Source organism: Penicillium paradoxum (assembly GCF_028828445.1).
Source record: "Penicillium paradoxum strain IBT 22861 chromosome Unknown utg000002l_segment0_segment0, whole genome shotgun sequence".
In the NCBI taxonomy this organism is placed as follows: domain Eukaryota; kingdom Fungi; phylum Ascomycota; class Eurotiomycetes; order Eurotiales; family Aspergillaceae; genus Penicillium; species Penicillium paradoxum.
This window is the reverse complement of record NW_026643180.1, coordinates 4295311-4317515: the sequence shown is the minus strand read 5'-3', so window position 1 is coordinate 4317515 and position 22205 is coordinate 4295311. Positions and strand designations below refer to the sequence as shown.

General features: G+C 48.7%; 5 protein-coding genes across 5 annotated transcripts; 2 read left to right on the top strand and 3 right to left on the bottom strand.

Annotated features, from left to right (window-relative positions):
• Positions 1–1134: 1134 nt before the first annotated feature.
• Positions 1135–4612, bottom strand: N7457_001525 (uncharacterized protein; the record flags this gene model as incomplete). The annotated part of the gene is made up of 6 exons (XM_057172571.1): positions 1135–1334; positions 1546–1789; positions 1850–2535; positions 2622–3821; positions 3872–3973; positions 4039–4612. The coding sequence occupies 6 exons, from the start codon at positions 4610–4612 to the stop codon at positions 1135–1137; spliced, it is 3006 nt and encodes a 1001-aa protein (XP_057036474.1).
• Positions 4613–5241: 629 nt separating this feature from the next.
• Positions 5242–12608, top strand: N7457_001524 (type II myosin; the record flags this gene model as incomplete). The annotated part of the gene is made up of 4 exons (XM_057172570.1): positions 5242–5679; positions 5728–5871; positions 5933–12109; positions 12168–12608. The coding sequence occupies 4 exons, from the start codon at positions 5242–5244 to the stop codon at positions 12606–12608; spliced, it is 7200 nt and encodes a 2399-aa protein (XP_057036473.1).
• Positions 12609–13693: 1085 nt separating this feature from the next.
• On the top strand, positions 13694–14543 carry N7457_001523 (pre-mRNA-splicing factor ISY1; the record flags this gene model as incomplete). Its single annotated transcript, XM_057172569.1, has 2 exons — positions 13694–13696; positions 13791–14543. The coding sequence occupies 2 exons, from the start codon at positions 13694–13696 to the stop codon at positions 14541–14543; spliced, it is 756 nt and encodes a 251-aa protein (XP_057036472.1).
• A 192-nt stretch (positions 14544–14735) lies between these two features.
• Positions 14736–15829, bottom strand: N7457_001522 (putative GTPase MTG1; the record flags this gene model as incomplete). Its single annotated transcript, XM_057172568.1, has 2 exons — positions 14736–15491; positions 15566–15829. 2 exons carry the CDS (start codon positions 15827–15829, stop codon positions 14736–14738), a joined length of 1020 nt encoding a protein of 339 aa, XP_057036471.1.
• Positions 15830–18565: 2736 nt separating this feature from the next.
• Positions 18566–19018, bottom strand: N7457_001521 (uncharacterized protein; the record flags this gene model as incomplete). Its single annotated transcript, XM_057172567.1, has 1 exon — positions 18566–19018. One exon carries the CDS (start codon positions 19016–19018, stop codon positions 18566–18568), a length of 453 nt encoding a protein of 150 aa, XP_057036470.1.
• Positions 19019–22205: the final 3187 nt, after the last annotated feature.

The following is a 22205-nucleotide window of genomic DNA, read 5'->3' as shown; positions in this document are numbered from 1 at the left end:
CTAGTAACAGAAATCCACAAATATTCAGCCCTCTTTCGAGGTTCGGCTTATTTATGTTCGGTCACGGATATCGGCGTTTTTTGCACTTCCGAGGTTAGATGGGTTTTAGATTCCATCGTGTAATTCTTACTTTCTTTTATTTTTTTGCGCCTATCTCTCAGCTCGGTTGGTTCAGCTGAAAATATACATCTTATGGCATGTTCGGGTCAAATGTGGGGTATTTACCTAAACTCTTGGGGGATGCTAGCTTCGACAAAATGTATCTTATTCGATCAATCAATGTCTACCCTTGGATATATTGTAGGAATGAGTCATTGGTTTCAATATTCCCTGGCTCGGTGTATTGCAGATGCCCAGTGCGATGGACAAAGGGTCGTTATTTCAAGGTTGGTGGTCAGATGACGTCACCCATGGACGGATCCATGGGCCAACTTTCGAAAACCATGGATTAAGTCAGAATTATGCATACATGTATGTAATCCAAGCCAGTCACCTGCATCTGGAGGAAGGAATTGGTGCTTAAATCCTGGTTCTACTAAAGATAGAGAAAGGCAGATGGTTGGATAGAAAAGAATACATATTGACTGATTGCTATGAATATGTTCTGCGAAAACCCGACGAGATCCTAATCGTACAACCACACCGGGAAGAGACATGTGCCTTCGGTGTGCAGATTAGCTGTAGCCAAATCTCACATAGAGCTAAGACTGTCGAAGCTGCAAGAGTTACGACCAGCAGCTAAGAATATTCAAACGCCCCAGCGCCGTTTCGTTGGGCATCTGGATAATAAAGGGCCCAGAGCCTAGATCAACAAGAATAAGAAAGAAGGAGGCCAGAAGTCAAAAAAAGGTTGAGCTTCCCGATCGCGCAGAACGGATGCAGTTGGAACGCAGGAAAGAAAACGCCAGATCGGCTAATGATGCAGAGTGGAAGCCAAGTCATGAACGCCCTGAAAAAGGCGGCGGCAAGGAATATCGCAATGAAAGATGGCGAGGACTGTCTGAGTCCATGTGGCGTGATGGTGTTTTCCCCCGCCATCGAGAATCTTCGATGACGGTGCTCACAAGACGTGGAAGACAGCTCACCTGGAGAAGACTCTCAAAAAAGTCTTCGATGTATCAAGTTGGGAGAATGTTACAGGGATAAGACACGCGACGGGTCTTGGAGGAAGCGCCTACGGTATGCGGCTATCTCAGATGCCACAGTGCTGAAATCTTTCACCTTGTCACGCCGTAGGTCGTTGATGATCTCCTTCAAACCAGCAAAATATGTTTCTCTCTCTTCATCGGTTTTGCCCTCTCGGACGGAACCCATTTGAATGAGAATGTCATCGTCTGTCGAGGTTAACGGTTCTGTGGTCAGCACTCGGACAGGGTAAAAAGAAGCCGTGAATGAATTGGAAGGGAAGCAATAAGAAAGCAAAAAAGGGTTAAGATGAAGGCATAGAGCAATAAACAGAAAGTAAAAACAGACTAGATAAAGCAATACGCCGACGGGAATCTCAAGGGCGAGGTGGGGTGTTGCAGTTTGTTCATGTCGACGCACCGCTTAGAGTCATGTCCCGAAGATGTTGAAATACGCAGGTATTGTCATTGCAGCGACCTCCAGCGGACAATTCAAACGGGCACATGTACTTCATTGAATCAATGGTATGACTGTACGTTAGCGAGCGGTGGCCACTCGGAACATCTTCAGCATAATTAGGATGGTAGCGATAAGCCTGGAATGTTCGTAGTGGGCTGGTGTAGGGCGTGAACCGTTGCGTCGGACTGGCTGATGTAGCTTCGGTCTAAACAGGGATTAGTATGAAGTCACCAGAAACTTCCTCCGAGAGGGGTAGTATTCATACGCCAGGAGCGCCAACCTGCAAATTTGGCCGAGATGGTGATTTCGACACCTGAGGCTCATTTGTCAGTTCTTCGTCAGCTTGAGTCGTGTCAAATAATGGCGCCGAGACTGCTGTGCTTTCTACAAGACCGGAAAGAGCAGGGCTGAAAGGAGGAGGACTGTAACTCGAGCCTTCAGACTGAGATTCAGTATCAGGCTCTGGGGGCTCATATCCGTCGGACTCTGCGGACATTTCACGCTCGGAGTGTGCGCCGAGGCCATGGAGAGCAATCGATTCATCTGCAGAATCGGCACTAGGATGTGTGACAACAGATGGCGAGCTCCGAGACACAGATGACTCCGAAGAGTCGACTTCTATGGGCTCCGAGGATGCTGGTGCAATGGGAGAGTCGATGCCAATCTGGGCTGGCGAGCTCACGGGTTCGTCTTCACTCTCGCTGGATGATTCGGAACTATCACTGCTACTATCATCAGATTCGTCCATCGCCGATCCAGCAGAATCGGATACAAATGAAGCTGAGGTCTGTGCGGCGCTGTCGATTGCGCCATTTTCAGCTTCATCGATGGAAATTTCCTCAGGCGGTTCCCGATGAATGGGACCTTCAGTAAGTGCTGCTGGGGGCGAGAGAGGTGCAGGCCGGGTGATCTTGTCAGCAGAAACCGTCATTGGTTTGGCAGGAACAGAATCTGCGCAATGGTCAGCTGAACCGTATAATTTTGCTGCGGGAGGAAAATGTTCTGGAAAGAGGTAAATAGAAGACAAATGGCATTACCTTCTTCGGAGGTGCCTGCCGCTACACTGGACTGTCCACCAGATGATGATGCCCCAGATTCGTCAATGGTGCGAGGTGACTGGGTCCGGCTGGCAGCGAGCTTCGATTTCCGTCGTAGCTCCAGCTCTGCGATCTTGCGGCGCATAGCTTGGATTTCCATATCTTTCAGTCGAATATCTCCTTGATCACTGAGACTGGAAGGGGCCTGTGGAGTAGATGTCGAAGCCCTGGTGGTAATATGATGTGTTTGGATGGAAGGCTTGACGATAGTCGAGGTCGCTGCTGGGACCGGATCTTGCTCAGGACTGGAATCCAGTTCCATGTCGTCATCCTCATCATCGCCATAAAGTGACTCATCATCGCTGATTGCAATAATGAGTTTCTCGGCGGGATCAAATCGGTTCGCGGTGGGGTTAAAGCTCTTCTTTGGAGGTGCAACTGGTTCATCGAAATCGGATGCCCGAGGCCGCTTACGTTGGTTTGCTCGAGATGTTGGTGTCGAGTCGGGGACGCTCGAAACCGGCTCAGAGACGAAAGCTTCACTTCGCTCAGACATGTGCAGGCCAGGAAGACTGGCAGGGCGGCGAAACTCCGGCACAGGGGGTCGAAGAGGAAGCGGGTGTTGAATAGCTGGCGCCGGAGATTGCAACTGGATCGGCGCCGGATTCGCCTGGGCCAGCTGCTGAGTCTTAAGTAGAGTCTGCTTTTTGAGTTCCTCGATACGCTGCCTTGCCAATTCTGTCTGGGCTTTGCTTTTCTCTTTTACGGGGGGTTCCTTTTGAACGGGGCGAGGTTCATCGATGTGTACCACAGGAGGGGATTTCACACTACCAGTCGGCGAAGCCTCCTTGGATGTCGCCTTTGCGGCTTTCTCCGCCAACATTCGGGCAATGAGTTCTTTCCGCTCTAGAGGTTTATCAGCCGTCCCGTGAGGTGCGGCGGATGGGACAAGAGGTTGGGACCCCGGTAATTCTGACTTGGTGGTGCTTTGTTTTTCCTTGCCCAATTTAGGAACTTCCAAGGTGGTAGACTGCGGTACTTTCCCACTGGTGATACCCGTGACGGGAAGCTTCTGAGGAACCGATGGGCCTTGGTGAGATGATGGGATGACCTTGATGCCAACCTCTTCGTAGAGGCGTTTGAGTACCACAGGGTTGATACCTTCCGCAACCAATTCATTATAGCGGATATTGTGAGGTGCTAGGCCAAGCAAAGCGCCTTGAGCCTGAATTCGTAGCTGCGCCACTGACTTCTGAGGTTGGGCGACTGTTTGGGGGGATCATTTCCCTGAGACTGCATTGCGTGATCGACCACGATTGGGTCCGCGGACACCGACAAAGGAGGGTTGTACGCTGGAGAATATTAGTAAGACTGTATCGATCAGGGGTAAATGTGGGAGTAATACGTGATCCACTACTAGCGGAACGTGCGCTAGAAGATATGGTTTCTCCTTCTTCTAGATCTGAGTACTGCCGCGTATCCTTGCGCGTCGACTGTAGTGACTGCTCATTCACCTCCTCGCTCAGCTCTCCTTCTTCCCTGTGGTTTTGTGTTGATACAGAGTCATTGTTCGGATGCACAGCGGGGGACGGCTGAGTATGCGAGTTATGGGCCGCCACATTCTGATGCGCCAAGGGGCTATTTGAGGCTCCGGTAGGAATCGGAGCCGGTGGATAGCTCATCGGAGCGAACGGCATTGGAGGAAAGGGAGGGGGAAATTGTGACGCGTCGAACTGATTGTAAAAGGGAAACTGAGGTGGAAAAAAGAGTGCTGGGTTCGCAGGCCCAGTTGAACCCGGGAAGCGAGCGTTAGCATTGACGCTTGCCATGTTATAATCAAAAGATTGCCCGAGATTCGTCGACGGTGACTGGTTCATTTGAGGATAGTCTGAGTTGAGTGGGAAGTTCGGAGGGAGCATCGACGGGTACGCGGGAGGCCATTGCTGCGCATAATTCGGATTGCCACCGTATGAGGGAGGCTGGTCAGACATAATGATATCGTGTATAGAGATGAAAGAGATATATTCTCTACGGGTTTCAAGAGCCAAGTATTGGATTTGAAGAATTGCAGTGACTTTAACCACCGAATCTCATTATGTCCTGAAGGAGAAGGTGGAGATGTGTCGATGTGTAGGAAGCAGCTGTTCAATTTAGGTGTCACTGAGAGGGCGCAGGCAAGCTTGTGGCAGATTAGGAACAAAATAGAGCCACGCGACTGTGATTTTGAACTTAGGAAATCAGGAAGTGATGGATAGTGATATGCAACTTGAGGCGGATTGAGATATGCGGTCTGCTCCAGGCGCCTTCTTCGACGAAAAGATCGAATCGGTCACGTGGGACGCACGGGCCATGCGCGATCGGCGGGCGCCCGAGGAACGTAGGGTAAACAAACACCATGGAGATCGGGGTGCGTCACTTGGATCAACTTGTGTTTTCTTACCACCTCTTGCCAACGCCACCCCTCTTTTGCCTTTGTTAATTGTATTCTATCTCTCCAACTCGGCGGTTGAGTCTCTCATCTCAATTCACCTGAACTACATTTAACCTGAGATTGCGGGATAATCTTGGCTATGATAACAACACCTGCGCTCAAATAATGTGCTATTGAACTACGCTTACCATGCTTCCCTCACAACTGAATGGTTCGCCAAAGCGTGCCAATCTATTTCCACGCCCATCCTCCTCACAAGGGACATATTCACCACAGCCGAGGCCCAAATCCGCCATAATTACACCCTCTAATGGATTAGAATCAGCTAGAGGCCATCTGCGCAACTCGTCCATTTCACAATTGTCGCCGACATTATCACAACGGACGAATCGCGAGCGGTCAAATTCGGCGAAGAATAGTCCTAGCTCTGGAACATTTGCTCCAAGCTTCATCAAGGCAGAAGAGCGACGACGCGGAGCAGATCAGATTCGTGGCCTCGAAGGAGAAAATGACTTCTCGGGCAACAAATATGTGTGGCTGCGAGACCCTCAAAAGGCTTTTGTGCGGGGGCTGGTCCTCGAGGAGCTCGAAGGGGGCCGCCTATTAGTGCAGAGCGGTGATGGCGAGGTATGAACAACCCGTCCACGGAGTGAAAATATGCTCACATTGCGGTAGCAACGGGAGGTAGATGCGGATCAGGTTGATAAGGTCAATCCTGCCAAGTTTGACAAGGCAGATGATATGGCAGAACTCACACATCTGAACGAGGCGTCTGTAGTGCATAACCTGCATACTAGATACCAGTCTGATTTGATTTATGTTCGTGACAGCCTTCCAAAATATGTGAATAGGGCCTGCAGCTAACAAATTCTCGGCATAGACTTACTCGGGACTTTTCCTGGTAACAATCAATCCATACTGCCCTCTACCAATCTACACCAATGAGTACATCAAAATGTACAAGGGTCGTGGAAGAGAGGAGACGAGACCTCATATCTTCGCAATGGCGGATGAGGCCTTCCGAAATCTTGTGGAAGAGGGCAAGAACCAAAGCATTCTTGTGACAGGAGAGTCTGGTGCAGGTAAGACAGAGAATACGAAGAAGGTTATCCAATACCTCGCGGCAGTCGCTACTTCTGATACACCATACGGTCGTTCTGGAACGAAACAAATTACTGGTCTTTCGCAACAAATTCTACGCGCCAATCCTATCCTTGAAGCCTTTGGAAACGCTCAAACCGTCCGCAATCACAATTCGTCCCGGTTTGGAAAATTCATTCGCATCGAATTCTCGCGATCTGGCCAAATTTCTGGTGCTTGGATTGATTGGTATTTGCTTGAAAAATCAAGAGTTGTGAAGCCCAACCCCGATGAGAGGAACTATCATATTTTCTACCAGCTTCTTCAGGGCGCGGACAGCCAAACTCGCGAGAAGCTTCTTCTGTCAGACCTTCAAATCGAGGATTTTGCATACATGCGAGACGGGAATGATTCAATTGTCGGCGTCTCTGACCAAGAAGAATGGAACGCGTTGATTGAGGCTTTCCATGTGATGAATTTTGATGAAGAGGATCAACTGTGCATCTTGCAGACTATCGCTGCTGTTCTGCACCTGGGAAATGTCGGCGTTGCGAAAGCAAGTGTGCGCGCAGACCAGGCAGCTCTCGCACCCGATGGGTACTCTAGTATGGAAAAGGCTTGCTATCTTCTTGGTATTGAGGCCGATGATTTTGTCAAAGGTCTCTTGCATCCACGCGTAAAAGCTGGCCGTGAATGGGTGGAAAGGGTTCAAACTCCAGATCAGGTCCGCATGGGGCTAGATGCCCTTGCGAAGGGTATATACGAGCGTGGATTCGGAGATCTGGTGACCAGAATCAATAGCCAACTTGGCCGTTCGATGGCAAGTGACGACAACTACTTCATTGGGGTTCTCGATATTGCTGGATTTGAGATTTTCGATCACAATAGTTTCGAACAACTCTGCATCAATTACACAAACGAGAAATTACAGCAATTCTTCAACCATCATATGTTCGTTCTTGAGCAAGAAGAATATGCAAGAGAGCAAATTGAGTGGCAATTCATCGACTTTGGGAAGGACCTGCAGCCAACAATTGACCTCATCGAGCTGACAAACCCCATCGGCATTTTCTCTTGTCTTGATGAGGATTGTGTAATGCCCAAAGCAACAGACAAATCCTTCACGGAGAAGCTTCATGGCCTTTGGGACCGCAAGACCCCGAAGTATCGCGCATCTCGTCTCAGCCAAGGCTTCGTTCTCACCCATTATGCTGCAGAGGTCGAGTACACTACCCACGACTGGCTAGAGAAGAACAAGGATCCGCTCAATGACAACATCACACGTCTCCTCGCTGCCTCGAAAGCCCCACACGTCGCAAATCTTTTCTCCGATTGTGCAGATTCCGAGGAGGACGGCGGCAACCACCCCAGGAGTCGTGTCAAGAAGGGATTGTTCCGCACAGTCGCCCAAAGGCACAAAGAACAATTGTCTAGCTTGATGGCCCAGCTACACTCAACACATCCTCATTTCGTCCGTTGTATCCTGCCTAATCACAAGAAGCGGGCAAAGACATTAAATGCCCCATTGGTATTGGACCAGCTGCGTTGTAATGGTGTCTTGGAAGGTATCCGAATTGCTAGGACCGGATTCCCGAACCGGTTGCCATTCACAGAGTTCAGACAACGTTACGAGGTTCTCTGTCAGACCATGCCGAAGGGATATCTCGAGGGACAGAGTATTGCTCGCATCATGTTAGAAAAGTTAGGCATGGATCGAGCTTGGTACCGAGTTGGTCGCACGAAAGTATTCTTTAGAGCTGGCGTTCTGGCCGATCTAGAAGAAAAGCGCGACCAACTTATTCGAAGTATCATGACCAAGTTCCAGTCTGTGGCACGAGGATTTGTTCAGCGTCGTATTTCAAACAAGCGACTCTATCGCGCTGAGGCGACCCGAATTATCCAACAGAACTTCCACGCTTACCTAGACTTGAAAGGAAACCCATGGTGGCGCATGTTTTCGAGAATGAAGCCCTTGCTAGGCGACACGAGAAACGCCAAGGAGGTCAAGAAGCGTGACGAGAAGATCCAGCAGCTTGAGACCAAGATGAAGCAAGACCTCGCCGATCGCCATAAACTGGATGAAGAAAGACGCCGGACGGAGATTGAGATTCAGAAGGTACAGCAGACATTAGAAAGTGAACGTGCACTCGCATTGGACAAGGAGGAAATCTTCAAACGATTGCAAAATCGTGAAGGAGAACTGGCTGAAAAGCTTGCTGGTGCAATTGCTGACCAGGAAAGTCTGGAAGAACAACTGGATGAGCTGGTTGATGCGAAGAGAAAGATCGACGACCAGCTGCAGCTCCGCATTAATCAGCTAGAACAGGCCGGCTTGATCATCGAGCAACTCGAGTCAGAAAAGAACAGTCTACATTCCAAGGTTGAAGAGCTCGATGTCAAGCTTTCAGAAACCGAGGAGCAGTTCTCTGAAAAGAACAACCAAATTCAAGAACTGGGTCAAGAGATCAAGATGCTGCAGAGCCATCTCAGCTTGAAAGATCGTAAGCTTCAAGACCTCGAAGCTAAATTGTTGAAGACCGACCAAGACATTGAGGTCAAACTGGCAAACACCTCGAAGGAGCTCGATAAATCCAAGAAACAAGTTCAAGATATCTCCGAAGAGAACCGGTCTATTCGCGCTCAGATCTCCGAACTCTCGAACACTTCCACTGGCTATGAGGACCTGCTTCGCCGCAAGGAGAGCGAGATCACCGTCCTGCGCAATGATGTTCAAAAACACGAGGAAGAAAAGCGAAATATTGAGTCTGAGAAGGTTGCTCTCTCATCACGCCATGACAATATGCAATCTCGCCTTCGTGAGGTACAAGCTGAGAGAGATGCCATGCGTTCCGAACAGACTCAACTTCAACGCGAAGCTGCGGACCTCAAGAACCTGCTTGAGAACAAGAGATCCGAGGACGCCGAGGCTGGAGAGAGCAGGAAGCTACTAGAGCAGCAGGTTCATGATCTCAAAGGCCATCTCTTCCAAGCTCAAGCCGACCTCAGCCGAGAAAGGCAGTCACGCGATGATGTACAAATGCTCGCCGAACATAATCTCGCGCAATTGACTCAGAAATATGAGACCCTGAACGACTCCAAGATCACCATCGAGAAGGAAATGTACATTCAACAAGATAGTTTGCGTCGGGCTACAGAGGCGAGAGTTGCGGCTGAGACGACGCGCAAAGAGCTGCAAAGCGAGTTGATCAAACTCCGGGAGAGATTCACGGACGCTGAAACTGCCCGTATGAATGCCGAGGCTGAAATTGAACGAAAGATCATGACCCAGGCCGAGGAGCGCATGTCAAGCTCACGCAAAGATCTGGCAGAAAAGGCACGCCAGCTTGAGGAAGTCGAAACAGAGCGCTCGAAACTTTCAGGGCGCATTCAAGAACTTATGCACTCAATCTCTGAATCTGAGAACTTCCGCCTGCGCCACGATCAGCATAAGGAGCGCCTTGAACGAGAGCTCGTCACCCTCAGAGGCAGGTTGACGGCATCTGAAAATGATAACAGGTCTCTTTTGACTAAGATTCAGCAAAAGAACCTTGACATCGCTCGGTCGAACTCAAAGGCCACTGACAATAATCGACTCCGTCTCACTAACCTCCAAAAGGAGAAGGCCAGGCTCGATGAGGAAACCAAGAAGCTGAGTCGCCAAGTAGAAGATTCTCAGGTTACGATTACGTCTCTAGAGAAGCAGAAGGAGAAGTTATCGTTGAGCTTGGAAGACCTCAATCATGAGGTCAATCGCGAACACAAAACTAGCCGTAATGCTGAGAAGGCTGCCTCAACGGCCAATCTGCAATTGGCAGAAGCCAATCGCAAGCTTGAGACCGAGCGCCAGCTTCGCACTCAGGCTCAAGCCAATACTCGACAGACCCAGGGCACGCTGGATAGAGCGAACAAGGAAATTGAGGACCTACACCGGCAACTGATATTGCTGCACAAGGTCTTTGAGCCCGAGGCTACTGAGCCTACGCAGTCTTGGGAGGCCGTTCAGCCACACCTCTCCAAGCAAGTTGATTTGGCCCAAGTCCTCGAAGCCGTCCAGAACAAGCTTGGAGTTACCGAGGAGAAGTACTCAAGAGCTGAGAGTCAGCTTGCCGAAATGCGCCGGCGTCATGCGGATGAAATGAAGGAGCTCGATACCAAATACTCATCCTCTAAGCGGGCTTTGCTCGAAGAGATCGACCAAAACGAAGTGGCCAATAACCGGACTCCTGCTCATCTGAGGAAGAATTCTGAGAACGCTGTGAAGAGGTTTTCTAACCCCACCACTCCCAATCGACGCTACAATGTTTTCGAAGCAGCGAATGATTCCGCGAGGTCCGACCGGACGGTGGATACACAGGGCTACCAAAGACGGATGGATACAGCTGCGGAGCTGGAAGAACTTCAGAACAAGCTCCAAATGACCGAGATGCAAAACAAGCACCTTCAAAGCCAGCTTGGACGCTCCACTCCCAGTGCGGACATCTGGCAGGATGACAGTCCTTCAATCCGTCGCATGCAGCTTCTGGAGCGAGAGAACGGCCGGCTCCATGACCAACTCGATGATTCTTCTAAGAAAGTTTCATCTCTGGAACGCAGCATCCGCTCTGGGGAATTGTCTCTCCGCGACGTACAAGCTAAATCGCACGAAGAGCTATACGACTTGATCAACTCACAGGAGCAATCCAGGCGCTCGCTTCTGAAGGTTCACAATGAGACTATGGCCGAGTTTGGTGACGCTAAGGCCCATTTCGAGAAGTTGAAACGCGCTAGAGCGATCTTAGAGGTCGAACTTCGTGATGCCCGATCCGAAACCCAAGAGCTACAAGTTGGAAGAGAGCAAGACACGGTCAGCCGTAACCAGCTTCTGCAAGAATTCTCTGATTTGCAGATTCGCCTAGATGCCGAGTCATCTAGGTCTGCTGATCTCGAATCAAGCCTTATGTTATACAAGAGTCGATCCGATGAGTACTTCAACAAGCTCGAACAAGCTGAGATTGCTGTGATGAAAGCTTCACGCGCAGAACACTTCGCTAAGTCCCAAGGACAAGAAGCCGAGGAAACCTGTGCCCAGATCATGTCCGAGCGTAAAGAAATGGATGCACTTGTTGAGGACTTGCAACGTCAGTCCCAGTCTCTTGAGGCTCGCATGGAAGACCAAGGTGCAGAGCTTCAGGCTGCGCTGCAGGCAAAGCAACGTCTGCAGAACGAGCTTGAAGACTACCGTAACCAGCGCGCGATTGATCTTGAGGACAAGGAGACCTCCATGGAACAAACAAGACAAAAGTACCAGAGAGAGTTCTCCACTCTCAATAACGAACTCGAGATGGAGCGTGAGCGTGTGCTCAATGGTCGTGCAGAGACTTCCCGTCTTCGTGAGGAGTTGGAAGACCTCCGCAGCAAATGGGACGACGAGGTTCTCAATAGCTCAACATGGGCCAAGGAGAAATCCCGTATGGAGGTTGTCCTTCAGGATGTCACCAACTCTCGTGACGAAGCTGTCAACGCTCACAATGAGGCTCAAAGCAAGGTCGTTTCCCTGCTGTCCCAGGTACGCACACTTCGGACCTCTGTTGATGACGTTCAGGCGGAGCGCGATATTCTTCTGAAGGACAAGAAGATGCTGGAAGGACGATTGGCGGAAGCCGGCGAGCGACTTGAAGACCTTGCCAAAGGTGAAAGCCCATCCATGCGCAACGCTGCCAGTATGGACCGTGAGCTTCTGGAACTCAAGTCCAGAATTGCGCAGCAGGAGGATGTTTCCGCCGCTGCTGTTGGTAAAATGCGCCGCGCAGACGCCTTGGCAACTGAAATGCAGAAGGAAGTCACCGCTGAACGGGAGGCAAATGCTCAACTCTTCAAGGAGAAGGCTGCAGTTGAGAAGCAGCTAAAGGAGGCCCAGCTCCGGTGTGTTGATCTCGAAACCAAGAGTTACTCCTCCGGTAGCCAGGATGTTCGCTTCTTGCACAAGCGAATCAAGGAGGTAAGTTCAATTTTTCCACACTTCACACCGTCGCTCCTGTACTAATTCGGCCCTTTAGCTCGAAAGTCACCTGGAAGACCAGGAGAGCAAGCACAGCTCTGAGCAACGCTCTCTTCGTAACGTTGACCGCACGGTCAAGGACCTCCAATCCCAGATCGACAGGCGGGATAAGGTTAACACTCAGTTGAATGACGATCTCAACAGAGCTCGCGATAAGATCGAACGGCTCCTCCGCAACATCGAGGAGCTTCAGCATAATGACTCGGACGCACAGCTGCTGGCCCGGCGCGCCGAGCGAGACCTCCGTGAGGAGCGTGAGAAAGCTTTACGATTGGAACGCGAGCTGGAGGGCTGGAAGGCCCTACGGGGCGAGCGAGGCAGCACTATCGGGCGTGGCATAGCCGCTTTCAGTGACAACGGAAGCCGTTGCGGGAGTGCTGCCTATGGATCTAATGATATTCCTCAACGGCAACCCAGTAATACCAAGGGGTTCCTGTGAATGAGGAGTGACATCTAGCAGGTAAATCCTGCTAGGAGATGCAACAATGATTATGGATGGATGTTTTGACTTTATGGCGTTGATATGCATTTGGGAAAGGGATGTGTGTTTCAATCTTCCTTGCTGGCCTTAGCCTTGTTTCATATTGTTTGAAAGGTCATGCTTTCATCCCTTGATCCCTGTTTTTCGGCGTTGTTTCCAACGATACTTTCTGGTTTTGTTTTTGTTTGGTATTCATGAGTAAATATGCTCTACGGATGGGCTAGGCTATCTACAATGATGAGAACGTAATATTTCATGGGAACCTCAATTTTTCTACCATCCTCCTTCTCAGTACTGGATATTTAGTATTGTTGGACGATTGTTCATGGGTGGAGAAACCACTGACATCTATGCATAGGTCACAGACAGCTTATATATCGTAGGCGATCTCCTCTTATATTGATGCTGCTGTTTAGAATCTATTCTGAGTGCTGAGATATGTTTACAAGCTGAATAATTGCTTATAACTCGATCTACCAGAGTAAAACACTCATCTTGGGTCACAATCCTGGAATATATAATGAAGGTAGAGACTACGGTCTGGTCGATGGCTTTGTATAGTTATTTAGTACGGCATTGGGTTTCTCCATGAAAAATAGAGACTGAACATTAATTCCACACAACCCATCTACATACGTAAAATATTCTTTCTGAGAGGAATAAAGGGAAATGAGGGAAAACCTGCATATACTCAGTCATTTGTTTTCGATGACGCAACCGATTAGTTGTGAACAACCCCCTTGTAGTAGTGAAAATTAAGGGATACCTTCAATATCCCTCAAAGTGGGAGACATGATGCAAAACATCAAAGTCTTCATTGCCAACAAATCAAATCCATATGACTCTGTATGTAGTCCAATAATGGACAACACAAAATCCTCAAATGCACACAAGGCACGTGATAGGCGCGCGCCAACGCGGCAATAAGCGCTCAACTTCAACCTCAAGCTGTCAAGCTCATGATTTCCTCTCCGGATTTCTTCCCTGCCAACGCCCCCCGATACCCGACTTACTCGGGTCGCTGACTTGGTCAATTCTTCATCATGGTAAGCCTAGTTTCCCCACACCGAAAAGGACCGAGAAACCCCTATATCCAAACCCCATCACATTTTGCTAACGCAAGCCCCCGCTATGTAACAGGCACGCAACAGTGAAAAAGCGCAGTCGATGCTGTTCCGCTTCCGAGCGCAGCAAGCAGCCGACCTCGGAATTATTGACATCTCACGCACACGCCGCCCGAAGGCGATCACAACCATCGACACGGTCCCAGTATGCGAGCGCTGGCGCGGACAAGTCGTCAAAGAGATTTCCCGCAAGGTATCACGCATTCACGAGCTCAGCCTAAGCGACTACCAGGTTCGTGATCTCAATGACGAGATCAACAAGCTCATGCGCGAGAAATGGGCGTGGGAAATGCAAATTCGTAACCTGGGCGGACCAAACTACATGCGTGGATCGAGCCGAATGTACGATGACGAGGGACGTGAGATCCCGGGTGGAGGCAAAGGCTACAAATATTACGGGCGTGCCCGTGAGCTACCTGGCGTCAAGGAAATGATCGATGCTGCCATCACTCGGGCCAAAGGACCTTCGGAAGAGGAAGAGGCCGTGTCTGGTCGAGGCGGAGATATTGCGACGAAGAAAGTCGATGCCAATTATTTCGGATATGGCCTTGACGAAGAAGATGGCACATTACTGGCCTACGAAAAGCAAAAGGAGAAAGAGGCTGTTGACAATCTGCGCGGCAAAGGAGAGGACGATGCTGAAGATGGTTGGCAATCTCTACCTGGTGATGCGGGTGACGGGGTGGAATGGAGACTCCCAACACTAGATGAAGTTCAAGAAGAGCTGGTGGATAGGCGGCGGCGGCGCCTTCTCGATAAAATCTCTTGATTCATACGTCTCGTTCAAGATTTCTTGCTTCCATTTCTGTCCTTTGCTTGGGTCGGGCGTTAGGTGCTTTTGCAAGATATTCACATTTCAAGCATTATCTTCTGTTTGTTCGTAATGACACCACCTGATTATTATTATCAAAACAAAATCTCAATAGCCCCAAGAGGCAACTTTCGTTATATATACAGTATGTTACAGTTTGCTTGTTGTATCGGGTTTGTTCTTTCGAGTCGTCCTTTCAACTCTCAAAGCCTGCGTCATGCTCATGCGCACTTTTTGAGTCGGGTCTTCTCGTCGTCGTTCTTCCTCCTCTAGGTTATCCACCAAGAATCGACCTAATTCTCCTTGTCGCCATCTTTGTATGAAAAGAAGCGCGGCTCCTTCCATATTGGGCACCCCGCCTTTCCCAAGCAGGCCAGTTTGGCGCGCAAAGCTGTCAAGCAATGGAATCACCTCATTGGTCGGTTCAGACCAGCGTTGATAGACTGTTGGATCATGCAGATTGATATGATACAACAGATAATCCACGAGAGTGACAGGTGAAATGACAGTATCCTTCACACAGCCACAGAGAGCCAGCTTAAGCATGTTCTCAGCATCCGGTACATAGGGCATGAAGACACCAGGGGTATCCAGGACGTAGACATGAGATCCGCTCTCGCGTTCAATGATCTTCACCTGCGTGGCTATCTTGCGCGTGATACCAGGCTGCTGCCCAGTTTTCAGGGCCTTGGCTTTGCCCACGCCCGAGTTGCGCAGATTATTGATCAGTGTTGACTTGCCGACATTGGGCATACCAACAACCAGCACTCGACAGCCAACCAGCTTATCAGGGGCTTCAGCATCATTTCGGAGGTGTTTGATGATCTGGCTGACATCCTGACGAGAGGATGAGCTGGTGAAGAACACGGCGCTCTTGGGATCGAAACTTTGCAATTTCCGTTCTGTCTGCAGCTGTATGTTAGTTCACACTCTATGAACGTTCCTTTTTCTCCCCGGATTTCCCGGTAAGCATAACTCACTGCTTTCTGGTCAGATGATTTGGGAGTGCTTCCCAGATCTCTCTTGGTATAGACGACCAGTCGTCGCATCTTGCCCAAAGCTTCTTCGAACATGGGGTTGATCGAGGTCACCGGAGCTCGATAGTCACGACACTCAACAACATAGTCGATAGTTGAGAGCATACTCTTCATCTTGGTCAGACCTGCCCGGTGGTGTCCTAGGAAATAGGACCTTGGAATCGCCCCATAATGGGGAAAGGCATTGCGCGGCACGAACTGGGCCATCGCAGTTCGTTAGGGATAGAGAGTTGTTCAATCCGGTGAAATATGATTCATCTTAATCAGAGCAGAGAGTGATCGCTGTCTGAATCGGAAAAACAAAATAGTTGGTCCGCGGAAGACAGAAAAATCCGTCAAAATGTCCGGGCGGAAGGACGGGCGGTGAAGGGCAAGTGTTGTGAGTCATGGTAATGATGTTTAGACACTATACATTACTCATGTCATCCTACATCCGAGTAGTTTGTGAGAAGCAATTATAGATCTCCTCTATCTATTCCTAGGATTTGTTTGGCTTCACCATTATTATATTATATGAAAATTTCTTCCTTAGTCCTACTTTACTACTCAGTTACTATTCCTCTTTGAACGAAGGCGTCGAAAACGCGATGAAGCGACCAGGCCAATGAGATAACATGAGGACGATAAAAACTTCGGTTCTGTTGGATAAACCAAGCCATAGATGATGGCTTCATGGCTATAGGTGAAACTGGACTAAAAGTCTAGTTTTGTCGAACTCCAGGATATCTTCAGTATTCAAAAGTCCATCCAGATTTGAGATGAGTACTAACAAGCTTTTGCTTAAATACATGGATGGAGAGATTCAAATCACTCAGGACTCTCGAAGAAAGATGCTGCGTGCAGCTTGCCATCTTGCATAGTAGCAATTGCATCCACACCAGGGTGACTTTGTGTGGGTATGGGCTGAATCACATCTCAGCATTGCACAATGTTCCCAAAAGAGATATATAGAGCAGACGGAAGAGACATACATCTTGTAGACCAGGCTCCCAGAGCCAGTCTTCTTAGTCTTTTGGACGCAAGGTTTTCGTGAATCTCGGGCAAATGGCGATGGCTTAGCCTGGCGCTATACCCTCGCCTCAACACTGGATGTAGCCACGAGAAAAAGACTTGACCGATAAGCCATGCTGCCTCCTCCGGTGCAAGACCAGAGTTTGCGCCAGAATATGAGCGGGCTTTAGCTCGTAGATTCCAGGCCAGCCATACTGCCTCCAAAAACGCTCTAGATTGAACCAGGTAACAAGGCCCGATGTTGCTTGCGGTGATTCGTAGGTCCAAAAGGTCTCTTGTTAGAGAGCATATGAGGTACACCAGAATGAAACCCAACGAACTGGCAGACCCCTTGTAGTCGAGAATGGATAGCGAGACAGCTGCAGTTGCCGCTCCCAGGACTAAGCTAGAGTCGACGAGAATGCTAAGGTTTCCATCGGGTTGACTCCTTGACAGAACGTCCAAAAGCAAAGCCAGTGAACTGCAAGAAAGAGAATGGGAAATATCTACAGTATGTCAATAATATGCAGAGAACAACGGAGTCGACCTACCAGTCTCTTCCTGTGTTTTATGATAGCCAGTTTCGTGTCCGACCGCTAACGACGACGGATTCGCCGGAGTAAAAAAGCAAGCAAGATGAGCGATAATATGATTGAACCGAAATTTCCATTTGAAGAAAGTTGCAAGGCCATGGCCATTGGACTAAAAGCTTCGCCAACTCTTTTGGATGTACGCTCGTGTTCAGAAAGGTGTGTTGTGGGAGAGTTGCCTAGGGCGGACTGGCGGAGAAGAAACAGACAAGCAGGGTCTCTCTCTGCATGCATGTAGCGAGACAAGGCCAACCAAACAAAAGGCGCGATTATTATTTACCTCGTTCAATTTGATAACCTCAACTTAGTGCCAATGCAGAGTAAGCTTCCACGCTCAGCCCAGAAACAGGATTCGCTGGACGACCAGCAAACATAATCGCCAGCAAATCTCTCAGCTGCCAGAATGAACCAAGTTGGATAGACTGTGCAAAAGTCCCAGGCTTTCCAGATATCGTCTGAATTGGAGTTAAAGAGCTAGGGGTTAGGTCTCCTCGCTACGACTAGCGTCGGGTGACGCCATCAAGCCTCGTATAGGGCAATCCAGGATTCTGATCTGTGCAGGACACACTTACATGTAGGAATGGTTTTGGCTTAATCATAGGCAGAGATTCAGGCCAAAGTCGCAGTATTTGGAATCCTCCATAGGTCAAGTGACAGTCTCGAACGGAAATTCTCCAACCATTAGTATCTCCAGGGCGACAATTAGGCAAAGTAACTCTCCTCTCATGTAGACTTCATTGCCCCTGTAGTTCCGCTTTGCCCCTACGTAGAAGTGGTAATTTACAAACCCTCCATGTAGTGATGGTAAGGTATGAAGGTTTACCATGAGTCTGATAATTATTATCTTGATCGTCCAAAGACGGCAATGATTCGCTATAAAATCCCCCCATCCATATCAAATATCCAAGCATCCAAGTACCCAAGCACCCAATTTTCCTTTATTATACCTAATCAATTCGCCAACCCATTGCCTCCCCTTTGCACCCATAGTACCAGTCATCAGCTCCGGCATTCCAACCCTCGATCTTCGTTATATGTCCAACATCGACTCCAGTACTCCCAATCCTGAAGCAACACCCATGAAACTCAAGCTTCCGTGTTGTGTATTTTCCGCGTGTGATCCACCAGATGCTCTTTTCGATTGAACGACCGGCCGCCGCATCTCAGGCACTGATACGCATTTGGATTCACATGCTGTTCATTGTCGTGACGTTTCAACGTTGCCTTTGTTTTAAACGTGCCGGAATATGAGCAACCCTCTTTCTTGCACCTCAGAGAACTAGCATCTCTAAGATAAGATAGACATGATTAGCCAAACCAGAACCTCCCATACGCTCCTTGGTGGGGACTTGACATGAATGGCTTACTCTTGTTGAGGCTTTTGAGGATAGACACGGGGGTTTTGGCCGTTATTGAAGTTCTCGCTCATGGTCTGCGAACAAGGAGGTTCTTGCAACAGTTGTTTTTTTGTGGACGGAGGGATGAGACCTTCGGGATTCTGGACAGAGTCCATTGTGTCGGGAGATGCAGGGGATATGGCCTGAGCATGGTTGTTGACATTTGCAGCAGATGGGCATTGCATTGTGTGCTGGCTCCGATCAATCGGCTGGGGATGAAACCATTGACTCGCCAATGCGTAGTCTTCACTTGGCACTCCCATAGGTTCATGGGTAGAATATTGTACAGGAACCATGGCGAGGGGTGGGTCAAGTGGATAGTAAAACATCAGTTGGTCATAGATGTAACCAGAAGTGCCTGAGTCGTTCTCAGTCTCGGGTAGTGCATCCAAGTCGGTATCGTCGGGCGGGCTGGACATGGTTATGTCTTGCAAGGCAGGATTGGGAAATGCGAAGCTGAATAAGGAAAAATATCTCGATGGGAGCCTGGGGGTGGATTCTAGTATCTTCATGCTGAGAAAAGGGAGAAAAGGCTGGGTATTTATCGAGATCAAGGCGGCGGCGTCCAGGTCAACTTGGAAGTTATCCCAAATGGTATCTATCTAATGAGAAAAAATGGCAAGAAATGGAAAAAGAGAAAAAGAAAAAGAAAAACAAGAAAGACGAGTTGCGCCAGCCGATCAGCATACTGGGGTGTATGTCTAACCGTATCCAGGTACCATGGCAGAAGGGTCAAATAGACTGCTCGCAACAGAAGTGGAAGATAGACGCAGCCCCCGGTCCTAATCTGGGAGATGATGATGAAGACAACCTTGGAACTAAAACCCGAAGCGCCTCCGAGACAAAAACACCTGTAGACCGATAGCTCAAGTGGATATGTTTTCCCCGTGTTGCCCTTTCGCTGCGGCTCATGGACTCTCTGGGGTTGTTGTTAAATATCCCCCTCCACCCATGTCTAATTAGGGCTTTATTTCCATATTTTCAATATTAATACTCACTATATGCTCTCTAAAGAAGTGTTTTCCCAAAAATCGCAAAAAGTCCTTTTGCTAGGATCTTCTGGCGGGTTTGGGATCGATAGGGTCCTCCATCCGGCCCCCACGACGGCGGACGAAGGGCGAATGGATTGCCGCCAGCCCAAGAGTACAAAGTGTAAGTTACCTGATGAATATCCTAGACCTAAGTTACCTTCATTTGACCCCATTCGATTGTTTGGATTTGCTGATCTTTCTGTGTTTTGCCCCCGAATTTCCACTTTTATGCTGCGCCAACAGTCCGAGGCAGGGTACCTGGAACCGCTGCACTTTTACAACTCCACAAAATTTGCTGGAGTTCTTGAGTAAAAGCACTAGCCATTCAGCTGCGCGGAGCTCAATATCCACACGCGCTAAGGCAGTAGACTCCGCCCACTGGGTGTTGTAGCACAACGACTAGGATACGGAGAAAACAAATAGTCATGTCAGTCGACAGCTGGCCAGAATTTTATGAGTTCTATCATATTGAAGACTTGGACTCTTTCTCAGATTAGTCTAGTACAATCAGGTCCCGAGTGTGCCGGTGTGGGCGTCAACCCCAGCGGACAGGTCTTAGAGCCAACCCTAACTATCCGAGACTCTTGGCTCATTCTACGTGGAAAACATCCTTCCTGTGGCGCTATACAACATACTATCCATGTGACTTGAAATTTTTTTTTAAAATATCCAAACTGCTCAAATCGGGCTCTGACACATAAGATACAGGGGCCCCAAGCGCGTTTCAGCCTTTGTGCCCCTTATAGAGGTAGTCACCCAGAATCCAGATTATGAACATTGCGTACCTGAACGCCCTCGTAAAATTAAGGGTGCAGAGCCCGGGCACTGGTAGATGTCCTCCATCCAAAAAATTACGAGATCCTTCCCCGTCATATGGGGTAGATTGGCCGATCCCCTATTTTGACATCATTCACAATAACACCTCAAGGCTGTTTATTTCTTGTTGGTCCCCGTGATACCCCACTAGTACGGCTGGAGTGATTAACCAATTTGTAAGTGATTGACGTTTGAATTACTGTTAGATTTCATTCATTTAGGGTCCACTTGGGCTTGCATCGACCCTCGTAGCTAGATGGCCCTGTCGGGAGTTCCGTCTCCCTCCTCAACACTAGGTACATGAGCCGTAGCATAATTGGCTCTGTGTAGGTATCATGTACCTACCACTTGACAGCGCTCGACAGTGTTTTACGGTATCATTCTGTATGATGCACCTGTGGATTGTGGAGATCGCTCGTGGTAAACACCCGCGGACCCGGGTATCATGTTTCATCCTTAAGTGTGCCCGGATAACACCTTAAGCCATCCCTACATGCACTCTCTGGAAATTTCCCCTTTAATAATTGGATCGGCTATGATGTCCCCTGGACCGAACACAATAAAATGTACCTTTTGTGTGAGCCTCCCACACAAAGCCGACTTATGAATTTAAACATACAAACTTCTATTCAAGTTTAACCCCGAATGTAAGGGGCCCAGGATGTCAAGTGGGCGCTGGTATTTTATCAGGATGGATCGATGGTGTGAATAGACCTTCTGTTCTCCAGTCATTCAGAAGCCAGTCAACAGAAATTTCGTGAAGATCAAGGATGAAAGACTCGATGTTCACTTGACCATAATCCATTGTTCATTCCCCACCAATCGGGCTTAAAGGCCGATCATCTGAGATCCGATGCTGGAAGATCTCACTATATGTGGAAGGAGGGTCAAGTGCTTTTAATATGAGCCAAATTGCCCTTGGAAAGAGATGCATAATCCGATACTTGATTTACTTGGTTATTATTATCATATTACTATCAATACCAAAATTAGGCGCCATAAATATCCCCAGAAATCCCAAGCATCTAAATGTCAAAGTATTCAAACTTTGAGAGATAGTACCTGAGTCCATCGCCGTGCTATTTCCATACTCAGATAAACTTTTGCTCTATGGCCCCCATAGCTCTTAACATTCTGAATATGCAAAGATTCCGGCAAGATCGGCCCACACGTTCAGACCCGTATGCAAGAGGGAAAAAGAGACAGAAAAGAACAAAAGAAAAACGGAACAGAACAGAGCAGAGCAGAACAGAACGAAACAGAGCCAAAAGAAAGTAGGGGATCCAGATCTAGACCAGTCCGTGTACAGCATAGCACTGGTTTATCCATACATATCTACAGTATTCACCAAGCATAAACGCAATTATCCAGCGGCTCCAGCCAAGGTACAGGAAATGGCGAGCGAAAATACAAGATTGGGGAGAAATTAAAGTGTTGATCTCCACACCTCCATGTCCGTTAAGGTCCACTAGAATGACACTAATGAAATGTCCGACAAGCCGGCGTCCATAGTGGGGATATTTTCGGCCTCCGAATTCCGGAATCTGTCGACCAGGTCGTAGGTGGGCTCAGCTACGACGTAAAAGCTGACCTCATCCATGATCCACTTTTGATCCACTTCCGGTGGATCCGTAGTTGAGGTCTACTCAGAAAACATTTGTAAGCAGTATTGATGTGACGAAGAAAATAATATTCCGTAATAACTCATTATTTATTCATTATTTCTCCTTTTTCTTACCCACTTCGCCAACAATGCCTA